Below are 20,546 nucleotides of genomic sequence, written 5' to 3'. Positions count from 1 at the left end.
GTTAATGAAGATACAAATGTTGAAAAATAAAAACTATCAACCTCTTTTATAAATCCATCTTCAGAGTCCAAGGATTCCAATATATGCTTGATATTTCCACTAAAAGCCACTCTAACATCCTTGTCTGGATCTTCCATTAAATTTAATAAAGCTCCAAGAACTGTTTTCACATCTGCTTCATCTTCTCTAAAATCAAGGTGCTTACAAAGATGATATAGATTATCTATGAAAGCTAAAGGATGAGAGCATATAACACGTAATAAACACAGCGAATATCCAAGTTTTACAGTAAAAGAACCAATAACCAATATACAAAGATTTCTAACTCGCCTTTTAATGTCATTATTTAAATTAGAGCACACAGAATTGTGGAAAATTAAAATGAATACTTAAAAATTTAAATTTACTTTATACTTAATAAAAGTTGTAATTTTAATCTAAAATAAAGTCTAGATTTAAGTTATAAAATGACTAGTCACTTGGATTTTGTAGATTTTATTTTACCAAAATAGACTCAAAAGCACATTTCACTAATTTGGGGTATCTGGGTGGCTCAGTCAGTTAAGCATCCAACTTGATTTTTGCTCAGGTCATGATCTCGGGATTGTGAGATTGAGCCCTGCATCTAGTTCCTTCCTGAGTGTGGAGCCTAACTGAAACTTTCTCTCCCCTGCCCCTCCCCACCCTCTAGGGGAAAAAAAAGGAAGGGGGGGAGGCAGCCCATTTCACTAATTCAGAGGACTGTGAATTAAGGGCGATCTTAGGCTTACTGTTAATCGTACATTACAAGATTTACAGAGTCCCAGGAACTACCTATTACATATTATTTTGAAAACTTAAGAACAAGTTGCAATTTACTATCCAAAAAAATGGATCTTACAAGTATTTATATAAATTTCATGTTCTCAACATACTCAAGTATCATTACCATTGGAAAAGTGGCTAAGAAGATAGAGCCTATATACAGTCCTCAGTTGAGCAAAATATCTAATTATTTGAAGTTCTGAAGATCCAAGATAGTGGCAGGGACACATTAAGAAGGTCCCTGGTATCACTAAAGAGGATACAGAGTATATAATTCTATCACTGATTTTGAGAGGTTAAAAAGGTTTTAAAGTAGGGTGCCTGGGTGGCTCAGTTGGTTAAATATCTGCCTTCGGCTCAGGTAATGAGCCTAGGGACCAGGGACTGAGCCCTATATTGGGCTCCCTGCTCAGCAGGGAATTCGCTTCTCCTTCTCCCTCTGCCCCTCCCCTGCCAACTCAGTGCATGTGCTCCCTCTCAAATAAATAAATAAAATCTTAAAAAAAAAGAAAGGTTTTAAAGTATACATAAATCATAACAAATCACTCACCAAGTTTCACTGGACTAGGCGTTTTTTTTTTTAGTAGGAAAAGGAAAGGCTTGCAAATAGAAACTTTTAGTTGAGAAGATGAACATTCGTGTTGAGAAGTGACTTTTAGGCTTTTACAGAAAAGGTCAATATGTCCATGTTCAGAGAAAGGTTCTGCTAAAGAACTTGTCAAATAATACATGCCATGAAGCGTACAGACAAGTTGACCAAGAATAGAGGCAAATTCTTTCTGGACAATGTCAGAATCATCTTTGACTTTATCTCTGGAGAGAAAAAAGAAAAGGTACTAACTAAACCTTGCTTTATTTTGTGGTCTTAATTTGGGATAAAAATAATGGTTAAGACAAAGCCTAGAAGAAAATTTAAATTCTAAAACTAAAATCAACATTTGCTCTATATACCAACCAATATACATATATTTATATATAGTATGATATTTTCCACCAAGTTATATATTCTAATTAAAATATTAATACATACATAAGAATCTTGGGAACTCTGTTACATGAATTCTGCTGCTGCAGTAAGATAAAAAATCCATTAATACAACTAGCCCGGATTACTTCATAGGAGCTCTGTAAGGCCCAGGTATAAACTGCTGTTCTCCATTCAAGGAATACTCTTCTTGGAAATAAAGTTAGAAGAAACACACACCGTGACTGTGCCTGTGGTGCTGAAAAAAATTAAGTCTATTAAACAAGATTTCTAAGTGTTAACTTTATTTATATATGTATATATACACATATTCATTTCATGTATATGTTCATTCTTCGTTGTAAAGTAACATTTAAAATACATATAATATTTAATTAAAAGCTCTTTTTTCAAAAATGTACACTGAAAAAGGTCTATGTTCAATCTTACTGGATAACCAGAGAAATACAACTAAAAATCACACGTATCAAGCAGTAAAAAAAAAATTTCTTTTAGTTACCTCAACACTTAAACATTTTAAAGTCTGACAAAGTGAGGATGCTAGACAATAGGAACTCTCATATTCTGCTAAGAGGAATGTAAACTGGAATGGCATCTTTGGAGAACAATGTTGCAGAATAGAGCTGGATGTGCAAATCCTATAATTACTCAATTTGTTACTTTTTAAAAGTCTAACTTCTTTTTGAATCCTTAAAAACATACTGCCTCTTTTAATTACTGAAAAAAACAGCAACTTGTTAGAAGTCCCACATAGAGATGAGTGAAACCACACACACAGAATTTTGTGATGACTTACAGTAGCTATCTGAAATCCTCTGGCTTAATGCTAAAAGATTAGTGGCAAATGTGGTCAACTTTAAAGAGCCATCATCAGAATGGGGATGAATCCATGGAAGTGAGAGCATTCCACATAAATCTTCCAGAATATGATCTTCAAAAGAAGTTTTCACTACAGAAAAACACAACAGGTGATTTATTTTATCTTCATCCTTAATCATATTTACCTATATCTTTTTTTCTTGTAATAAAAATAAATGTTCTAATCATCAGGTGGAATTACAGCATTCAGTAAACAAAGGTTCTTAATACAGATATGATGTTCTGAGGTCTGTGAACCCAAAGAAATTAAATGTGACTTTATAAAAATATGCATCCATGTATTTTTTAGAAGGATCATAACATTCTTCAGAAATTCTAAAAAAAAATAATAGTTATAAATTATTTCTATGTGCTGAAAAAGAATAATAAATCACAATATTACACAGAAAAATTTGGAACTTAGAAATTACTGAATTAATTACTGAATTACTGAAATAGAACTGAAACAGAACGAGAAGTAAAATGAAGAAAAAACTGTTGGTTATTCCGAACATTTGTGCATGTAGGCCTTAGGCAAAAGAGAGCCTATTTCTATAATGATGATCTTTATTTATTTATTTGAGAGACAGAGAGAGAGAGAGCATGAGAGGGGAGAAGGTCAGAGGGAGAAGCAGACTCCCTGCAGAGCTGGGAATCCCAGGACTCTGGGATCACAACCTGAGCTGAAGGCAGTGGCTTAACCAACTGAGCCACCCAAGGGACCCCTATAATGATGATCTTTAAAGGCTATTTTGTTTTACTGTTTATTTATACTCACCGTGAATATAAATCAGAGCATCATATATTTTCACCACTTTATCAATAACTGCCTCCAGGTCAGGCTTCTGAACAGATTCTAACAAACTCCTACAGCTCTTAAGCAGTGTTGTGTAAAAATCCAAAGACATCCAAGTTATCTCTACTGAAGGTTTCTTCTGACATTTCTGTTGACAGTCCTTGAAATTATGACTACAATTAAAACATTTTTAAGACACAGAATTACAATGAATTTTGTTATAGTCCAACCTAATACTGAAGTAAGCCAAAAGAAACTGTGAGTATAAAACTAACACAAGTTTAAACCAATTCAAAGTAAATATGAAAATCAATTAATATGCTATTATTATTTTAAGTTTAAACTATGTCAGTCTAAATCACTCTTAGGATTCAGTAATTAAAATTAATATAGAACATTCAAATTTGGTATCACTAGGCTTAAAAATGACAGAAGATATCCCTGTATAATTATTAACAGCCTCAGTAAACCCTTTCTTAGTAATAGAAGAGTAGCTTATAGCCTAATCAGCTATTTCTTCAAGCTGTCTCAAATTCTAAATTTAATGTAGTCTGAATTAATAGTTTCTTTAAAATCTCCTTCATAACTTTTTATTGGCTAGCTAAGTCAGAAAATAACAGAATAAATGATCATGTATAAAACAAATAGTTTTGATCTGTAACTTGACAGTAAAAATAAGACTAAATCTTCAGAGAAGATTGACACTTGTTTTCTTCTGATAGAATTAAACTATATTAAGAATACCAAACTGAAAACATACTTCTAACAAGTTCTATATCCCTATTCTTATTATCAAAGGGAAATGTTCTTTTGAATAAATGACTAAAACAACATTGGCTTTTGAGTTATATAAAAATGTGCTCTGCTACTTTCTAATCATGTATGCCCAGGAAAGTTAGTCTTGGCTTCAGACAAAAGTAGTCTTATTAGAGAAAGCAATCAAAAGGATGACCACCAGTTGACCCTCAAGCTGGACCCAGGCCATCAGAGGCTCCTCACCCCTTCCCCTGTCTTTGGAATGTGCACTCTACTTACTGGTCCCATAGTGGGAGGTGTTACAAGGACAGAGCCTTCAGAGTAAGGTGCTGTTGAGACCATGTGGACTGAAAACATGATTTAACCCCATTAAGTCCTCCATATAAACTTTTAAGATTCCGGAAAATGAGCTGAGAGATGATTTTTGTCTTCCACAGCTGCCTGAGATGGGCCTTATAAGCAAGTTCCCTTATAAAACCTCCCACTTACCAATCTGGAGTCATCTGCCTCTTTCTTCAGTTTCCTATTACCTTGTGCATAAAGGACCAATTTACAAAACAATAAGCCTCAATTTCTCTAAGCCTCAATCTCCAATTTGTGAAGTAGGCATAATAGCATTTAACTTACAGAACTGTTATGAAGATTAAATAATATATGTATAGTACTTAATACTAGCATTTAGCAGGTGCTCAATAAAAAACAAATTTCCATTTCACTGAAATGTCTGTGCTCTAAGGTCACACAAATTGAGCAAATAATGAGGTCTCCTAAAGCAATAAATCCAAATTTATTACAGACAACCCACCCAAAAAAGACAAGTTGTTTTTACCAGTCCATGTTTTGATGAGAACAATGAACCGTACACAGAGCAGTCAGCTGTAGGACAACAGTGATTCCTTCTAAAGTAGCAATAACAGGATTCTTTAGTCCACCACATTCAAGGAAAATCTGAAGGGACTCTGCTTTCTGTTTCAGGGCACTCCACAGTATGCTCTTTTTGTTCATATCTACATGTTTAACTCTGTAATTAATTATAAGCACAATATAAAGATATTCATATTTAATATAAATTTGGTTTAAATATAAAATTGGTTCAATTAAAACAACTTTCAGAGCTAACTGAAATATGGGAATTCTTTGATCACATTATTTGTTAACATATTTAAGTTTATTTGTTAACATATCTTAAATTGCTGATGAATATATTATCTCAGAGTTTTTTTAGATATTAAGAAGTTAAGTCAGAGAGACAAGTAGAAACTTAAAAAATCTTCTAAGTAACCATATGTAGTCATGTTCTCTTTCACATTAGAATGGACTACAAGTATTAAAATATTTTAAGCATTCCTTTGACTGCCTTTAAAAGAACAATTGCTCTGTATTTAAGTCAAAGCACTTAACTAAAGGTGATTTCTAAAAGTGAATAAAGGTTTCATTAAATGACTAAATACAAACTGAATGAAGGTCATACTCTTCAGTCTGTTTTGGTGGTCTTTTGGAAGAGTTGAGAGATGAGCTGAGTCGAAGCCTTTTGGCTGATATTCCATCACTATTACTGCTGAGGTTTTCCTGTTGAATTTGGCTTTGAACTTCCTCAATGATTTCCATACTTTCCATTTTTAAGGCTGCATAAAGTGGGCCCAACAAATACTGAGAAAGTAAAAATAATTTCAAAAACTGCCTTAGGAATACGTTATTCAAAGACTGCAAAAATTCATTAGGTTTTAAGTTCTCTATGAGGGCAAACTATTTTCGGAGTCTCATCAAGTAAAACAAAGACCTAAATTAATTTATATAATTTCACAATCTATGAATAGACATATATATGATCCTGTATCTAGAATGATGGTTCTATAGACCTAAAAGTCTCCAGACAAATTCTCTCTCTGATCTGTTTTTCTACAAAAATTCTACAAAGTGGGGCTCCTGGGTGGCTCCACTGGTTAAGCATCTGCCTTGGGCTCAGGTCATGATCCTAGAGTCCTGGGATCAAGCCCCAATTTGGGCTCCCTTTGCCCTTCCCCCTGCTTGTACTTGCTCTCTCTCTCAAATAAATGAACAAAATCTTTATTTAAAAAAATGCTACAAAGAAAAACTCCATAAGGGAATTACTAACCTCTTCCATACTACAAATCCAGCAACTTAGAGGTAAAATATTTACCCAAGTTACCGTATATTTTTTTAATGTACTGCCTGTCTCTCACAGTCTGAATAGGAAAAAAAGGCATAATTTGGCATGACTAGTACTATGTACCCACAGGTTTTCTAAAGGTGATTGAATATAACCTGCCAAAGATAAAATCTAGGTTAGTGCTTAAAGTTTTTGCAATTAAGCTGCTAACTGGTCCCCTTTTAATTAATAATGCATGGAACATGCTTATACTTCACAAATTCTACTTTAAAACATTCTACTCCACTGGCAGTTCATTACCAACTTAGTGAAATCCTTCTCAAAGTAAAAGTCCATAATAAGGAACCAAAGTTGATTGTGAAAAAAATCATTCCATTCTGAATAAATGTTATTAAAGATATTCTATTTTCTCATTATTACATCTGAAATATATATATACACTTACACTATAAACAAAATACACACTTATCAAGAAACCTTAAAAATAACTTACCTCTGCATCTACCTGAAATCCAAGCACATCCACAAGAACTCTACAAATGTTTCTCACATAAACCTTCCTGACTTCTAAAGCAGATTCATACCCAGCTGGCACATATTTAAGAAAATACTGCAGTAAATGGCATAAAGCTGCTTTTAGCAAATCAGACTTAAGCCGCATAAGCACACCATCTTCAAACATGACACAGAGTTTTTCCAGCAGCATATTTAAATAGACAGGTTCAATATTTCTATAAGCTTCTGCTTCAAAGGGGAACAGTGTTTTTATCAGCTTTGATAATGGTTCTTCATAGAGTTTCAAATGGTCAGCATCCATTTCTACAAGATGTTTTAATAATCCCAAAAAAGAGCTGAAGAAAGTGCTGGCTGGTTGTGCTGGTAATCCCCCAAGCTCGAAGAGTTCAGTTAAAAGGGTAATTGCTAAGGATTTAATCTTTGGACTACCATACTCTAGCAGAACACAACCTATCTGCCAAAGAAAGAGTTCTTGCCTTCTAAAAAACACAACTGCAACAATACGAATAAGAACTGTTAATAAAGTGACTTCAATAAATTCTAAATTTTGCATGTTCATGAACTGCAAAGGAGCTGGTTGTAAATATCCCACATGTTCATCTAATTGACTTAAAAATTGGCAAACTACCACTGGCCATTCCACAACATGTCCCATTGCATTTTTTCTATGGAGGTAAATGACATCTTCAAAAAGATGTAGTAATTCCTTTGTCAGAACTCCAAAAATTACAGGGTTCTTGCTTTTAAAAAGAAATAATAATGAGCAGATAACTTCACAGATTTTCTTGTGTAACATATGACAGGATGGAGTTGCTGCAATCCTCAGAAGTCTTGTTATGATCCAATTACTGAATTCTTCAAAATAAACAAAAAAGATATTAAATAAGTACATCAGAAATGCTAGTTAACTTGCTAAATCCCTGATCATTCACTTTTAATTTTTTTAAAAAGCTTTTATTTATTTTGACAGTGAGGACGAGAGAAAGAGTATGCACGCACACACACACACCTAAACAGGGATAGGAGCAGAGGCAGAGGTAAAAGCAGGCCCCTAGTTGAGCAAGGAGCACAATGCGGGACTCCATCCTAGAGGCATGGGATCATAACCTCAGCTGAATGCAGACTCTTAACATACTGAGCTGAACCCAGGCATCCCCATTCATTTTTAAAGTATAACACTAACAACACAGTCTAAAACATTCCCTACACAATGGAAATATGGTAATTTAGTACCAATTTTGAAGTCAAAAGTCCTAGCTTTCCAGTTAGGAGCTGTGTGAACTTCTCATTTCTCTGAACCTTGGTAACTTCATCTCTAAGAAGGGAATAATGAAGGTTACCATGAGGAACAAGTATGATGATACACATGAAATCCTCAGCAAAGTGCTTGAAGTTCAACAAATGGTTACTATTATCATTCCCTGGACAAACATTGCAACTCTGTCCCAAGTGCACAAAAACAAATGTCATAGTCCTCATGAATCTTGTAACATAGTTTCTCAAACTAAGAGATACATTTTATATCATGACCCAGCCTACATATGCATAATTCTTTTATTTAAATGTATGAAACAAAGGTTTCATGAAAAAGTATTTATTACATGCAATATATTGTGATATTTTCTGGTCAATTATATTTTATCTTCATAACCTACTAACAGGTTGTGACCTATTGTTTAAAAAAGTGTGGGGGCACCTGGGTGGCTCAGTGGGTTAAGCCGCTGCCTTCGGCTCAGGTCATGATCTCAGGGTCCTGGGATCGAGTCCCGCATGGGGCTCTCTGCTCAGCGGGGAGCCTGCTTCCTCCTCTCTCTCTGCCTGCCTCTCCGACTACTTGTGATTTCTCTCTGTCAAATAAATAAATAAAATCTTTAAAAAAAAAAAAAATTTAAAAAAGTGTGGTGAAGGGGTGCCCTAGGTGGCTCACTCAGTTAAGTGTCTGCCTTTGGCTCAGGTCATGATCCCACGGCCCTGGGATCAAGCCCCACTTGGGAGCTGCCTGCTCAGTGAGGAGTCCGCTTCCTCCTCTCCCTAAGACTCTGCATCTGCTAAAACTTTCTCTCAAATGAATAAATAAAAAAATCTTTAAAAAAATTAAATTTAATTTAAAAGGTGGCAAAGAATACAAACAGGTTTTATAATCCAGCTTAGTAACCGCTCTGATAGAAGAAATGCAGAACACAGTACTAACACAACATAAAGCAGGAGCAACTAAGTCATTGCTAGGGCAGGCAGTCAGGAGTTCTAGTCAGAAAACACTTTTTGGGAGGACATGCTATCAAAGCTGAATACTAAAATTCAAGTAAAAAAAATTTTAAATACCCTATGCATTGTACAGAAAAAAGAAAAGATATTTGCTTCACATCTCGTTACAAGGAGGTCAATAAAGGGATAAAAGTAGTGGGAAAAATAAGGGTAGAGTCTAGAAAAAAGCTTCAACATCTAGAGTTAGCAAAATTGCTTTTAAAGGGCTAGATAGGAAATATTTTGGGTGTGAAATACTTATGGCCTCCATGTCAACTACTCAACATTGCCTTTCTAGTAGTTATAGACAATAAGGAAATACAATGAGTAAAAGCATGGGTTTTCTGATAAAACTTTTTTTTACAAAGAACAGGCAGCCAACCTGTGGGCCACAAATTACTAATGCCTGATCGAAAAGAGATTATCAAAAACAGAAAAAAGAAAACTGCTCAAGTATTCAATGGCAAATAAACAAATTTGATTAGTTCTATTCAATACTGGGTACCTACTTCGTAAGAAAAGAAAATAAAGATGCATAAAACAAAACTAAACATTACCATTTTGCTCTCTTAAATTCAGAGCAAATATGACCGAAATATGCATAAAATTTCAGAAGAGCAAAAGAGGGTAGATTTCATAAAACCAATTGGAAATGCATGCACAAATAGCAGGACTTACCAATACAACTGCCTTTGGCCTCATTTTGGCCTTGGCTTCCATTCACATTTACAAACATAAGTGGGGAGGACTTCATTATATGCTGGATGAAATCAAGCAACATCACAGAGGTTGGCTGAGAGTCAGTTTTCTTTACGAGTTCTAGAGCAACTAAAATAATAAAAGATTCATTTTAAAGAGTCATGAAAATTAGATGGCAGTCCTTTTGTTAAAAAACTAGACTTTGGTGACCAGAACTGTGTCCAGCACAATATTCATGATAAATTGATGGGACTAAACTCTACAATCCTATCTTTCTAATTTTAAATGTTTAATAATCATGTACATTCATCTATTATACACTAATTCACCAAATACAGATTAAAGGCCTACAAGATGCCTGGCAATGTACTATAATCTGAGTGGGGGGAAAAACTTCACCTGATTAGGCAAGAGAATCAGACAAACTAATAATTATAATATGGTATGTTAACTGCACCAATCCACAATAGAGGAAACAAGTGTTTCCTGGATGATGAGATTCGTCCAGGAACTGCTTAGGGAGGGGAAGGGCAAGTGGTCTAAAAACAAGGACAGTACTATATGAAAACACATCTTCCAAATATTCAGTAGTCCTTTGTTATTTTTCAGCAACTCTTAATTTCATAGATTGGAAAAAGAAAGGCTAACTATTTTAAGTCATAATATGTGCTGAATTTGGAAGTAAGTTTATATACTGCAGGCCAAATGCTACTCTACATTACCCCTTCCATGTAATTTTAACAGATATGACAAATGCAACACCTATCTTGCCAAGTTGGTAATATTTGTCTCTTAGACTCCCACAAATAGGAGTTGCTCCAACAACTCACAAGATCTTACTACCTCCCACAGAGTCACCAAGTCTTAATTAGAGTTTTTAAATGGCATTTGTTTCTCAACCACTAGTGTAAGACCTAGCTAAAACAGGGTCCACATCATTAGACATGGCTATTTTTTATCTATCATCTATTAATAAATCAAAGAAGAATGCCATAGCAAGCAGCAGAAAATCTAGACAACAAGCAGGTAAACAGAATTACTTTAAACGCCTAAATCACATATGTAATAAGTTAATATAAATAAGTTTCTTGAAAATAGTAACTATCATGAATACTAACTCTATATTTAAAACTACATGAGAAAAATGCTAGCATAATGTTGTATATATGAAAAGGAAAACAGTTTAATTCATAAAATTTATATAAGAAATAACTGTTTCTTACCAACATTTACATCTGTAAGTATTCGGTCAATGAACTGACATAAAATTTGTCTCGGCTTCTGTACAACTGTATTATATTCCTCTGGACTGGCACTAAAATAGGTAAGATTTAAGTAAGATAAAAAGTTTTTAAGCCTAAAAGAGACTTACAATTTCATTTGTAAAAATTTCTCTAAATTTGAATTTATCAAATGTATTTAGTTTTAATGTTGACATTCATTATACCCTTCTGTTTAAAAATTAAAGAAAAATCTAAACATGTTACTGATTTATAAGGGAAAAAAAACATGCTAAATGATACCAGAGGCACCCAATATGCAAAATCTAGACCTGCCCTGCCCAATATAGTAGCCATTATTTATGTAGCTATAGAGCATGTGAAATGTGGTTAGACCAAATTGAGATGTGCTTTCAGTATAAAATATACACTGAATTTTAAATATTTGGTACAGAAAATATATATCTCATTAGTAATTTTATATTAATTACATGCATAAATAATAGAGATGCTGAGTTACATAAAATACATTAAAAATTACTTTCACCTATTTTATTTTTTGTCATGTGGCTACTATAAAATTTTTAATTATCCATATAGCTTGCATTTTATTCATATTGATCTAGACCTGGAAAATCTACTCAACATAGTTTCTTCAACAAATGAATTCTAAAGGAAAAAAAGAGGAGAAACCTTTAACAAAGACTTAAGAGCCAAATCAATCAATTACAATCTATGATCCTACAATGGATCCTAATTTTAAAAAAAAAAAAACACAAGCTAAAAAAAAAACACAAAAAAACAAAAATAAAAATATTAGCAAACTGCATACGACAAATGGAAAAATTTAAACAGAGGCTAGATATTTGATGTTATTAAGAAATCATTCTTAAGTATCACAATGGTATTATGGTATGTTTAAAAAAGGTCTTTATCCTGTACAGATAAATATTGGTATTTATAGATGAAATGATGTTTCAAGTTTGCTTCAAAGTAATCTGAGTTGAGAGGAAGAGGGCCATGAATAAATAATTATTGGGTTGAATGGGCAACTGATATATCATTTTCCTTCTTTTTGATGTTTGAAATTTTCCACAATTAAAATTCAATAAAATATTAGGGAAATTGCTAATTACATCAAGTATTAGAACTAATCAAGAAAAAATAAACATTAAGAGTAGATAATAATTAAGCAGAGCAACTGTATCTTAGAATCCTGAATGAATCGAACTTAAGCTCCATGATTTGGTATAAACCAGCACAGAACTGAAAGTAAGAATATAGTAGTAAGTCTGTATTCTTCCACACTGGATGAAGACTTATACAGTCATTTATAAAAACAACCATTTATTGAGCACCTATAACATGCCACACTAAATACCAGAGACTACCACTGGGGGAGGTGAAAGACAAGTTAGTGGAGGAGACTGGTAAATCAACCTAGGCCTCTATCCAGAGTGAATTGTGAGGCCAGTCACTGAAACAGTTAACACAGAAGGAAGTACAGGTCTGGGGAGAAAAACAAAACCAGTTTTAGAAATACTGAATTTAAGGTCTCAAGGGAAGAACTAAGTGGGATGCACAAAAGACTGTTGGAATTAAAATTCTAGTCCCTCAAGGGATGCCTGGCTGGCTCAGTCCACAAAGCCTGTGAGTGGCTCTATGATCTCCAGGTGGTAAATCCAAGCCCCACAGTGGGCGTAGAGTTTATGGGAAAAAAAATTTTTTTGAAAGCTCTAGTCCTCAAGAAATATCTAGCCTAGAGATATAGATTATCATTATATAACAATACCTATCAAACAAGGCTAAACACACTGTCTACATTACTGCATATTTCACAAGCGGTATGATAGCAATATTAAACCCTAATTTACAAGTAAGGAGGCTGACGTTCATGGAAATTACATTATCTAACACTACTATAGTTTGTGGTAGTGGAAGCCTTGAAAATTAGTGCAATATAAGAAGTAATAAGGAAGCCAAAGAGAAAACCCGACATTGAAGTTAAAGGGGCAATGAAGGAGAAAGGAAAAGAGCCAGAAAAACAAAAAGAAAACCATAAGAGGTATGTTCTAGAAACCAAGGTTAGAAGAGAGCTCCAGACAGGATCAAATTAAATTTGTTTGTTAAAATGTCCTTTGAATATATTTTTTATTATGGTCACATATACTTAACATAAAATTTATTTTAACCACTTTAACTATACTGTTCCGTGGTATTTAGTATATTCACATTATTCTACACCATCACCACCATCTCCAGAACTTTTTTATCCTCTCAAGCTGAAACTAACTTACTGAAATCAACAAATACTGACAAGTAATACAAACCCTAGGTACATAGAATCAAAGGCCAAGTTAGTTACAAAGGCCAAGTAGTTTTTACATGAAAGTGAAACAAACTTGGTGCTATTTATCTTATTATTTAAGCCAACCTTAGTCCATAGAAATAATGCAAGTCACATGTGCAATTCAAATTTTTCTAAGTAGCCACATTAATAGAAAGAAAGCAATTTTCAAACAATATTATCTAAAATATAATTTGAACATGTAACTGATATTAAAATTATTAGAGACAGTTCTATCTATATATTTTTTATCTGACTCTTTGAAATCCAGTATGTATCTTACATTTACAGAACATCTTTTTTATTTTTTAAGATTTTATTTATCTATTTATTTATTTGACAGATAGATCACAAGTAGGCAGAGAGGCAGGAAGAGAGAGAGGAGGAAGCAGGCTCCCTGCTGAGCCAAGAGCCCGATGCTGGGGCTCTATCCCAGGACCCTGAGATCATGACCTGAGCTGAAAGCAGTGGCTTTAATCCACTGAGCCACACAGGCGCCCCCATTTACAGAACATCTTAAGTTAGACAAACAACAGGTGGCTACATTTAGCTAGTGGCTACCATATTATATGACATTACAGATTTAAATATAACAAAAAATGTTACAAGTCTAAAATTACAATACCAATTGTTTTAGACAAAGTCAAGAGTTTGTCTTTACAAACCAAGTGTAATTTAGCAAGTATCATCTAGAAATGTAAAATGGGGAGTATTGAGAGAGGAATCAGGACTGTGGGTGGTAGTAAGTTTTCTACAAAATTTAATTTTTTATAAAGACAATTTATGTCATTTTTATCAAAATCTTTGATACACTATCAACTTGTGTCATTTTTATAAAAAAAAAATTTTTTTTTTTAAGTAGGCTCCCCATCCAACATGGAGCTTGAACTCAAAATCCCAAAATCAAGTCACACATGTATCAACTGAGCCAGTCAGGTGCCCCATTTTTAATCAGTTTTTTTAAAAGGTGAGTTGATTATCATTCATTAGATGTACTATTAGAATACTCACTCATGGGAGAGTGAACATTTCTTTTTATACAACCTCTACATTGGAACTGACTTAAGAGGGTATTCTTAGGAGGAAATTTAAATATCTCCTGAAGGCTGGATACATTAACAAATACTTGATTATCTCTTCTGGGGCAAACATCAAATACCAGGTTAACCAAGATATCATGCATCAAACCTAAAAAAATTTGTAGATTAAAAGTTAAAAAAGTAAACAGGTAACTTTAACACAGCATGGTTAAGTGTCAATAGAGCCAAGACATAGCACAAGAAGGATACTCAGCCCTGGGCAGAGCCTATCAGTCCAGGCTCCCTGGAAGTGATACAAAGCTTTACCAAAGGGGCTAGGCAAGTAAAATAAGGTAAAGGAGGAAGTATTCCAAGCAGAGGAAACAGCATGCGCAAAGGCACAGGCTGCTCTAGAAACTATAAGGAGTTCTATATGGCTAAAGAAGAGGGAGGCAGTAATTGGAAATGAAGCTGAAGAAAAACTGTAAGGTCAAAGCTCAAAGAACCAACTAAAGAGTCTGGATTTTGTACTGAAGACAATGAGACATTGAAAAGTTCTAAAAGCAAGAGAGTGAAAGGTAAACAGTTTTAAAATTTGAATTCACTTGTTATTTCCCTGTCTAAAACATTCCAATGGTTTCCCACTGCACCTAAATAATAAGTAATAATGAGAATAATGGGCCAGAATAACTCCTTGTTCTAGCCTAGAAGGTACTAAAAAGGACATGGCCCATGGCTACTCCTCCACCTTTGATTCACACCAGTCCCCTCTGTGTTTCCTATGGTTTCATCCTTCTTCCCATTCTTTAAAAAACATAGGCTCATTCCCACCTAGAGACCCTTAAACTTCCCATTCAATCTCAGACACTTCTCCCATTTTTACATGACTGGCTTCTTCTCACCATTCAAATCTCCTCTAGTGGCTAATGTTAATGCTTCCCAGACTTTCATCTCCTTCCCATTCCCCATTTAATATTTTATTTATTTCTTAAAATTTATTTATTTTTGAATTAACATGTAATATATTGTGTTACATGTGATGATGTGAATCATCAGTGTTATATAATTCACAGCACTCACCACAGCACATACTCTCCCATGTCCATCACCCGCCACCCTATCCTTCCCATCCCCCCATCACCGCCCAGCAATCCTGTTTTCTGAGATGAAGAGTCTCTTAGGGGTTTGTCTCCCTCCCCATCCTATCTTACTTCATTTTTCCCTCCCTTCTTTCCATGAACCCCCACTCTACCTCTCAAATTCCTCATATCAGAGAGATCATGTGTAATTGTCTTTTTCTGACTGACTTATTTCACTTAGCATAATAATACCCTCTAGTTCCATCCATGTCATCGCAAATGGCAAGATTTCATTTTTGATGGCTGCATAATATTCCATTATATATATATATATATATATACCACATCATCTTTACCAATTCATTTGCTGATGGACATCTAGGCTCTTTCCATGGTCTGGCTATTGTGGGCATTGCTGCTATAAACATTGGGTTATACATGCCTCTTCGATCCCTACATTCATATCTTTAGGGTAAATACCCAGTCTCATTTAATATTTTTTTTAAAGATTTTATTTATTTATTCGACAGAGAGAGATCACAAGTAGGCAGAGAGGCAGGCAGAGAGAGAGGAGGAAGCAGGCTCCCTGCTGAGCAGAGAGCCCGATGCGGGACTCGATCCCAGGACCCTGAGATCATGACCTGAGCCAAAGGCAGCGGCTTAACCCACTGAGCCACCCAGGCGCCCTTATTTAATATTTTAAAAGCAACTTTCATTACCTGAAAATACCTTGTGATTATAAAGTAGTTTAATTTTTTTATGCTTTTTTAAAAATAAAGACTTTATTTATTTGACAGAGAGAGAGAAAGGGCACAAGTAGGCAGAGTGGCAGGCAGAGGGAGAGAGAGAAGCAGACTCTGCTGAGCAGGGAGCCCAATGTGGGGCTCAATCCTAGGACCCTGGGATCACGACATGAGCTGAAGGCAGCCACTTAACTGACTGAGCCACCCAGGCACCCCTACAAAGTAATTTTAAACAGGAAGATCAGGGAAGACCTCTCTGAAATGACATCTGCATGGAACCAGTCTATTCAGAGAAGAACAAGGTGCAAAAGATTGAAGGCAGGAATGACCTTGGCGCATATGAAAAATAAGGCCAATGTCACTGGAGCAGAGTCCACATATCCTAATATGTGGCTTTGAGGTTAGAGAAAGGCAGAGGCGAGATTATACAGGACCTTAGAAGCCTTGGGAAAAGTTTGGATTTTATCCTAAGTGTGCTGGAAAACTAACAGAAGTTTTAAACAGAGGAGTAATGCAAATAATCTACAACATAATTTAAGCTATTAAAATCACTTTGCTCCCCCTCCCCCAGAAAATATCACTTTGGTTGCTGAATGAGAAATCCATTGTAAGTGGGTAAAATGGAAACAGAGAGGTTAACTGAGAGGTTACAATAATAGCCTAGATAAGAGGGGTGCCTGGGTGGTTCAGTGGGTTAAAGCCTCTGCCTTCGGCTCAGGGCATGGTCCCAGGGTCCTGGGATCGAGCCCCACATCAGGCTCTCTGCTCAGCAGGGAACTTGCTTCCTCCTCTCTCACTCTGCCTGCCTCTCCACCTACTTGTGATCTCTGTTAAATAAATAAAAGCTAAAAAAAAAAAAATATATATATATATATATTTTTTTTTTAGATTTTATATAAATGGCCTAGATAAGAAATTATAAGAATAGCAGTGGAGATGGTGAGAAGTACATTTTAAAGGCAGGATTGTCAGGACTTGCTGATAGATTATTAAGGGATAAGGAAATGAATCAAGAACAACCCCTAGGCTTTTGGTTGATACATTTACAATAACCTGGGGAAGGAACAAGTTTAAAGACAGTAAATCAAGAGTTCTGCTTTGGAGGTTAATTTTCATTTCAGGTATAGATGTTCAACGGTAAGCAAACTAATAATATCTCTGGGTAGATATAAATTTGGGAGTTGCCAGCATACATATGATATTTAAAGCCATGGGACTTAGATGAAGTTATTTAGGAAGAGAGTAAAGGTGAAGAGAGGAACAAAGGATGTAGCAAAAGCACATGGGGAGTCAAGAATGATTCCTACACTTCTGGTTTGGAAAAATGAGTGACTATGGTATCATTTACTGAGATACCCATACCTCAGTGAATGGGAGGGAAAAAAAGTTGGGGAGGGTGGGATATGTGGAAAAGTTGTATTGGCTCTGCTGAGCCTTTTTTTTTTTTGAAGGGAGAGAGACAGTGCTCGAGTTTTGGGGGAAGAGGGGAGAGGAGAGGGAGAAAGAATCTCAAACACACTCCCCACTGACTTGGGAGCCCAACGCAATCTCACGACCCTGAGATCCTGACCTGAACCGAAATCAAGAGTCAGACACTTAACCAACTGAGCAACCCAGGTACCAAGCTATGTTGAGTCTTAACGGCATATGGGACACCCAGCTAAAACTGCCAGTATATGATTGATAAATATTCTATAGGAAATGGATGTGGTCTGGAGAAACATATCTGCAATCATCAAATAGATGGTAGCTGAAGGCAGGAATGGATGGGATCACCCTCAAAAACTATGCAGAGAGAAGAGTGCTAACAGCAAAAACCAGAAGCAAAATTTATCAGAGACATAAGAGTCTACACAGTAAGACAGTTAACATCTCTTTTTTTTTTTTTTTTTTTTCCCAGAAATCAAGTCGCCAGTCAATTAATGAAAAAAACGGTAGGGGATGAAAAGGCCTTGATGCCTTCCTTGAATCTGAAACACAGCTCTGATAACTGCTATCTCTTTTGACTTTGGTTCTTCAATTTCTATAACACAGTTTCTTACTGAATAGTGATAAAATACACTCCATTCTACATCATGAAGATACTGTGAGATGGAATAGGCTTGAATGAAGCAGTTGCAATGAGAAACTCATGATAGTTAAAACTATTATTATACAATTCTCCATGCATCACTTTTTCTATTCTTTCCCTTAGAATAGCCACAATTAAATGAAATGAAAGGTAACATTAAGCCCTGGTGATGTAAGAGACTATAAATAAATCCAAGATACTATTACTTGTACTAGCAAGTCTCATAAAGGAAGAAAAAAGAAGAAAACTATTAGTTAATTCTACACTAAAACAGGATGGGGAAAAAATATCGAGCTTCACATTGAGCCTGAAAGATGAAATCCGTACATCAATTTCCTAAAATGAGCACTTGTATTCATGTTCCTTTATAAAATGTTAACACAAAGTACGTTTGCAACAGCCATGCAAAGTAAAAAAAAAAACAAACACACACACACACACAAACAGAATGATTCGGTTACGACAAGTGTGCTTCCTTCATTTTTCCTCTTATTTATGTGACTGAGGAAGACTAAATATCCTTGTATGGCCAACAAGAGGAGATGAACACAACTGCTCCGCAAAAAGAAGGGAATTAAATATCCCATGGACTTTATATGTCAGTTCTGGCTATGTGTGCTGAGTTTTCAAGCAGCTTTAACAATTGGGAAGCAATTATTCAACTGATAGTTCAACTGCAGTTGTGGTACAAGCCCACTTTTTTCTCGTTCCCAGTGGATTACAACTTAAAACAAACAAACAAAAAAGGCAAAACAAACACGCTGCCTTCTTTAGGCCTGGTTGAGGGCAATTGCCCGTGTGCTGAAGGTGGATGGCAGCCATCCACATCCCTCCCCTCTCTTCAGGTAGGTACTGGTTTACCTGATCTTACTCTTCGGTTTATAAAAAACAGGCCTTTGCAAATGAAACTATACTAAATTATCTTAAAAATTCTGGCAACATTCTGTGCACACTTGTATCTTAAGGGCGTTGTGGCAGATCCCTGGGACTACCGACTAAAATAACGGATTGGGTAACGGATGACCAAAGGGAAATGGGTCCTATCTTCAGAACGGCCTATGGTTTCATTTTGAAGAAACCAACTGCCCTTTTTTTTTTTTTTTTTTAAAGATTTTATTTATTTATTTGTCAGAGATAGAGCACGAGCGAAAGCGAGCACAGGCAGACAGAGTGGAAGGCAGAGTCAGAGGGAGAAGCAGCTCCCCGTGGAGCAAGGAGCCCGATGTGGGACTCGATCCCAGGACGCTGGGATCATGACCTGAGCCGAAGGCAGCTGCTTAACCAACTGAGCCACCCAGGCGCCCCCCAACTGCCCTTTTTAACAATTGGCCTTCCTCGCTCAAAATGAGAACCAGTGATTTTTCTTCTAAAGAGATAGTTTGGGTCAAAACGTAAAGCTAAAACCCCAAGTCCTTCCTGAGAGATCACAAAGAATATAAATCGGGGAAGTTCACGGGTCAAGTCCCTCATCTAAGGAAAGAGGCTTCCGGAAGTAAATGAGTGTAGAAAGTGATCGGAAGGGACGGCTCTGTCCAGCTGCGGGGTACAAGCCCCGGGTTAGGGACAAGCTCCCGGGCGCCGCTGAGGTCAAGCAGGGTCGGCGAACACCTCTCCCTGGACCGGCTTCCCAAAGGCCTGGGGCGACACCTCGCATATTTTTAACCACCTCTCCGAGAGAAAAGTACGGAAACCAGTCGCGAAACACAGCCCCAAGAGCTGGGCTTGAGGGTTTCCGAGCCGGCAAGCGCGCGGCTGGGGGGTTGTGGGGAAGAGCACGTGAGACGCCAGCCTGGTCAGGCAGAAGAGGACGCGGGACCGGGAGCGGCCGGACCTGGCCCTACCTGCCCAACTCCCGCAGAGCGGGGATCATAGACGCCAGCTCCAAGCCGTGGTCGCCCATGCTGAGGAAGCGCGGCACTCATTAACCGCGCCTACGCGGACTCCCGGCGTCTCCACAGCTACCTCTGGCGTGAAAGCGCGGCGCCCGACGGTGCCTCGCCAGGACCAAAACTCCTCCCGGAAGCCGTGGCTCGTCCTGCTCTGTTAGTCTTTGCTCTTTTTCCCTGTAGGACCCGGGGGCGGCCCGGAGGCAGAAAAGGGGTGGGGCCAACAGACGGAGCGCGCGCCGGTCTGATTACCGACCGCAGTTCCGGCTTAGGGCAGAACTCGGGGCTCTGTGATTCGCAGGGAGTTTTGGTTTTTAGCCCGCGCTCTTTGCTACTCCTACCCTGGGAGGCCCAGAAAGGCTAGAGCCTAGGTTCTGGAGAAGAAACAGGCC

The 20,546-nt window shown here is 36.6% G+C and overlaps 1 protein-coding gene across 2 annotated transcripts in view; it reads right to left on the bottom strand.

The window, feature by feature from the left end:
* ATR (ATR serine/threonine kinase) overlaps positions 1–20,303 on the bottom strand; it is a 90,806-nt gene extending 70,503 nt beyond the window's left edge. The window contains exons 1-11 of one of the 2 annotated variants that reach the window (XM_059391812.1): positions 20,110–20,303; positions 11,013–11,104; positions 9,769–9,918; positions 6,824–7,701; positions 5,671–5,849; positions 5,029–5,220; positions 3,426–3,616; positions 2,586–2,738; positions 1,835–2,027; positions 1,355–1,617; positions 42–232 (exon numbers count right to left, since the gene is read on the bottom strand). In XM_059391812.1, coding sequence (XP_059247795.1) covers positions 42–232; positions 1,355–1,617; positions 1,835–2,027; positions 2,586–2,738; positions 3,426–3,616; positions 5,029–5,220; positions 5,671–5,849; positions 6,824–7,701; positions 9,769–9,918; positions 11,013–11,104; positions 20,110–20,168 — 2,541 coding nt within the window. In that variant the 5' untranslated portion in view covers positions 20,169–20,303. The remainder of the gene's footprint in view (positions 1–41; positions 233–1,354; positions 1,618–1,834; positions 2,028–2,585; positions 2,739–3,425; positions 3,617–5,028; positions 5,221–5,670; positions 5,850–6,823; positions 7,702–9,768; positions 9,919–11,012; positions 11,105–20,109) is intronic. The other variant, XM_059391813.1, reaches the window with a different exon arrangement.
* Positions 20,304–20,546: the final 243 nt, after the last annotated feature.

Source organism: Mustela nigripes, chromosome 2 (assembly GCF_022355385.1).
Source record: "Mustela nigripes isolate SB6536 chromosome 2, MUSNIG.SB6536, whole genome shotgun sequence".
In the NCBI taxonomy this organism is placed as follows: domain Eukaryota; kingdom Metazoa; phylum Chordata; class Mammalia; order Carnivora; family Mustelidae; genus Mustela; species Mustela nigripes.
Note: the sequence above shows the minus strand (reverse complement) of the source record. Positions and strands in the feature narration are given on the sequence as shown.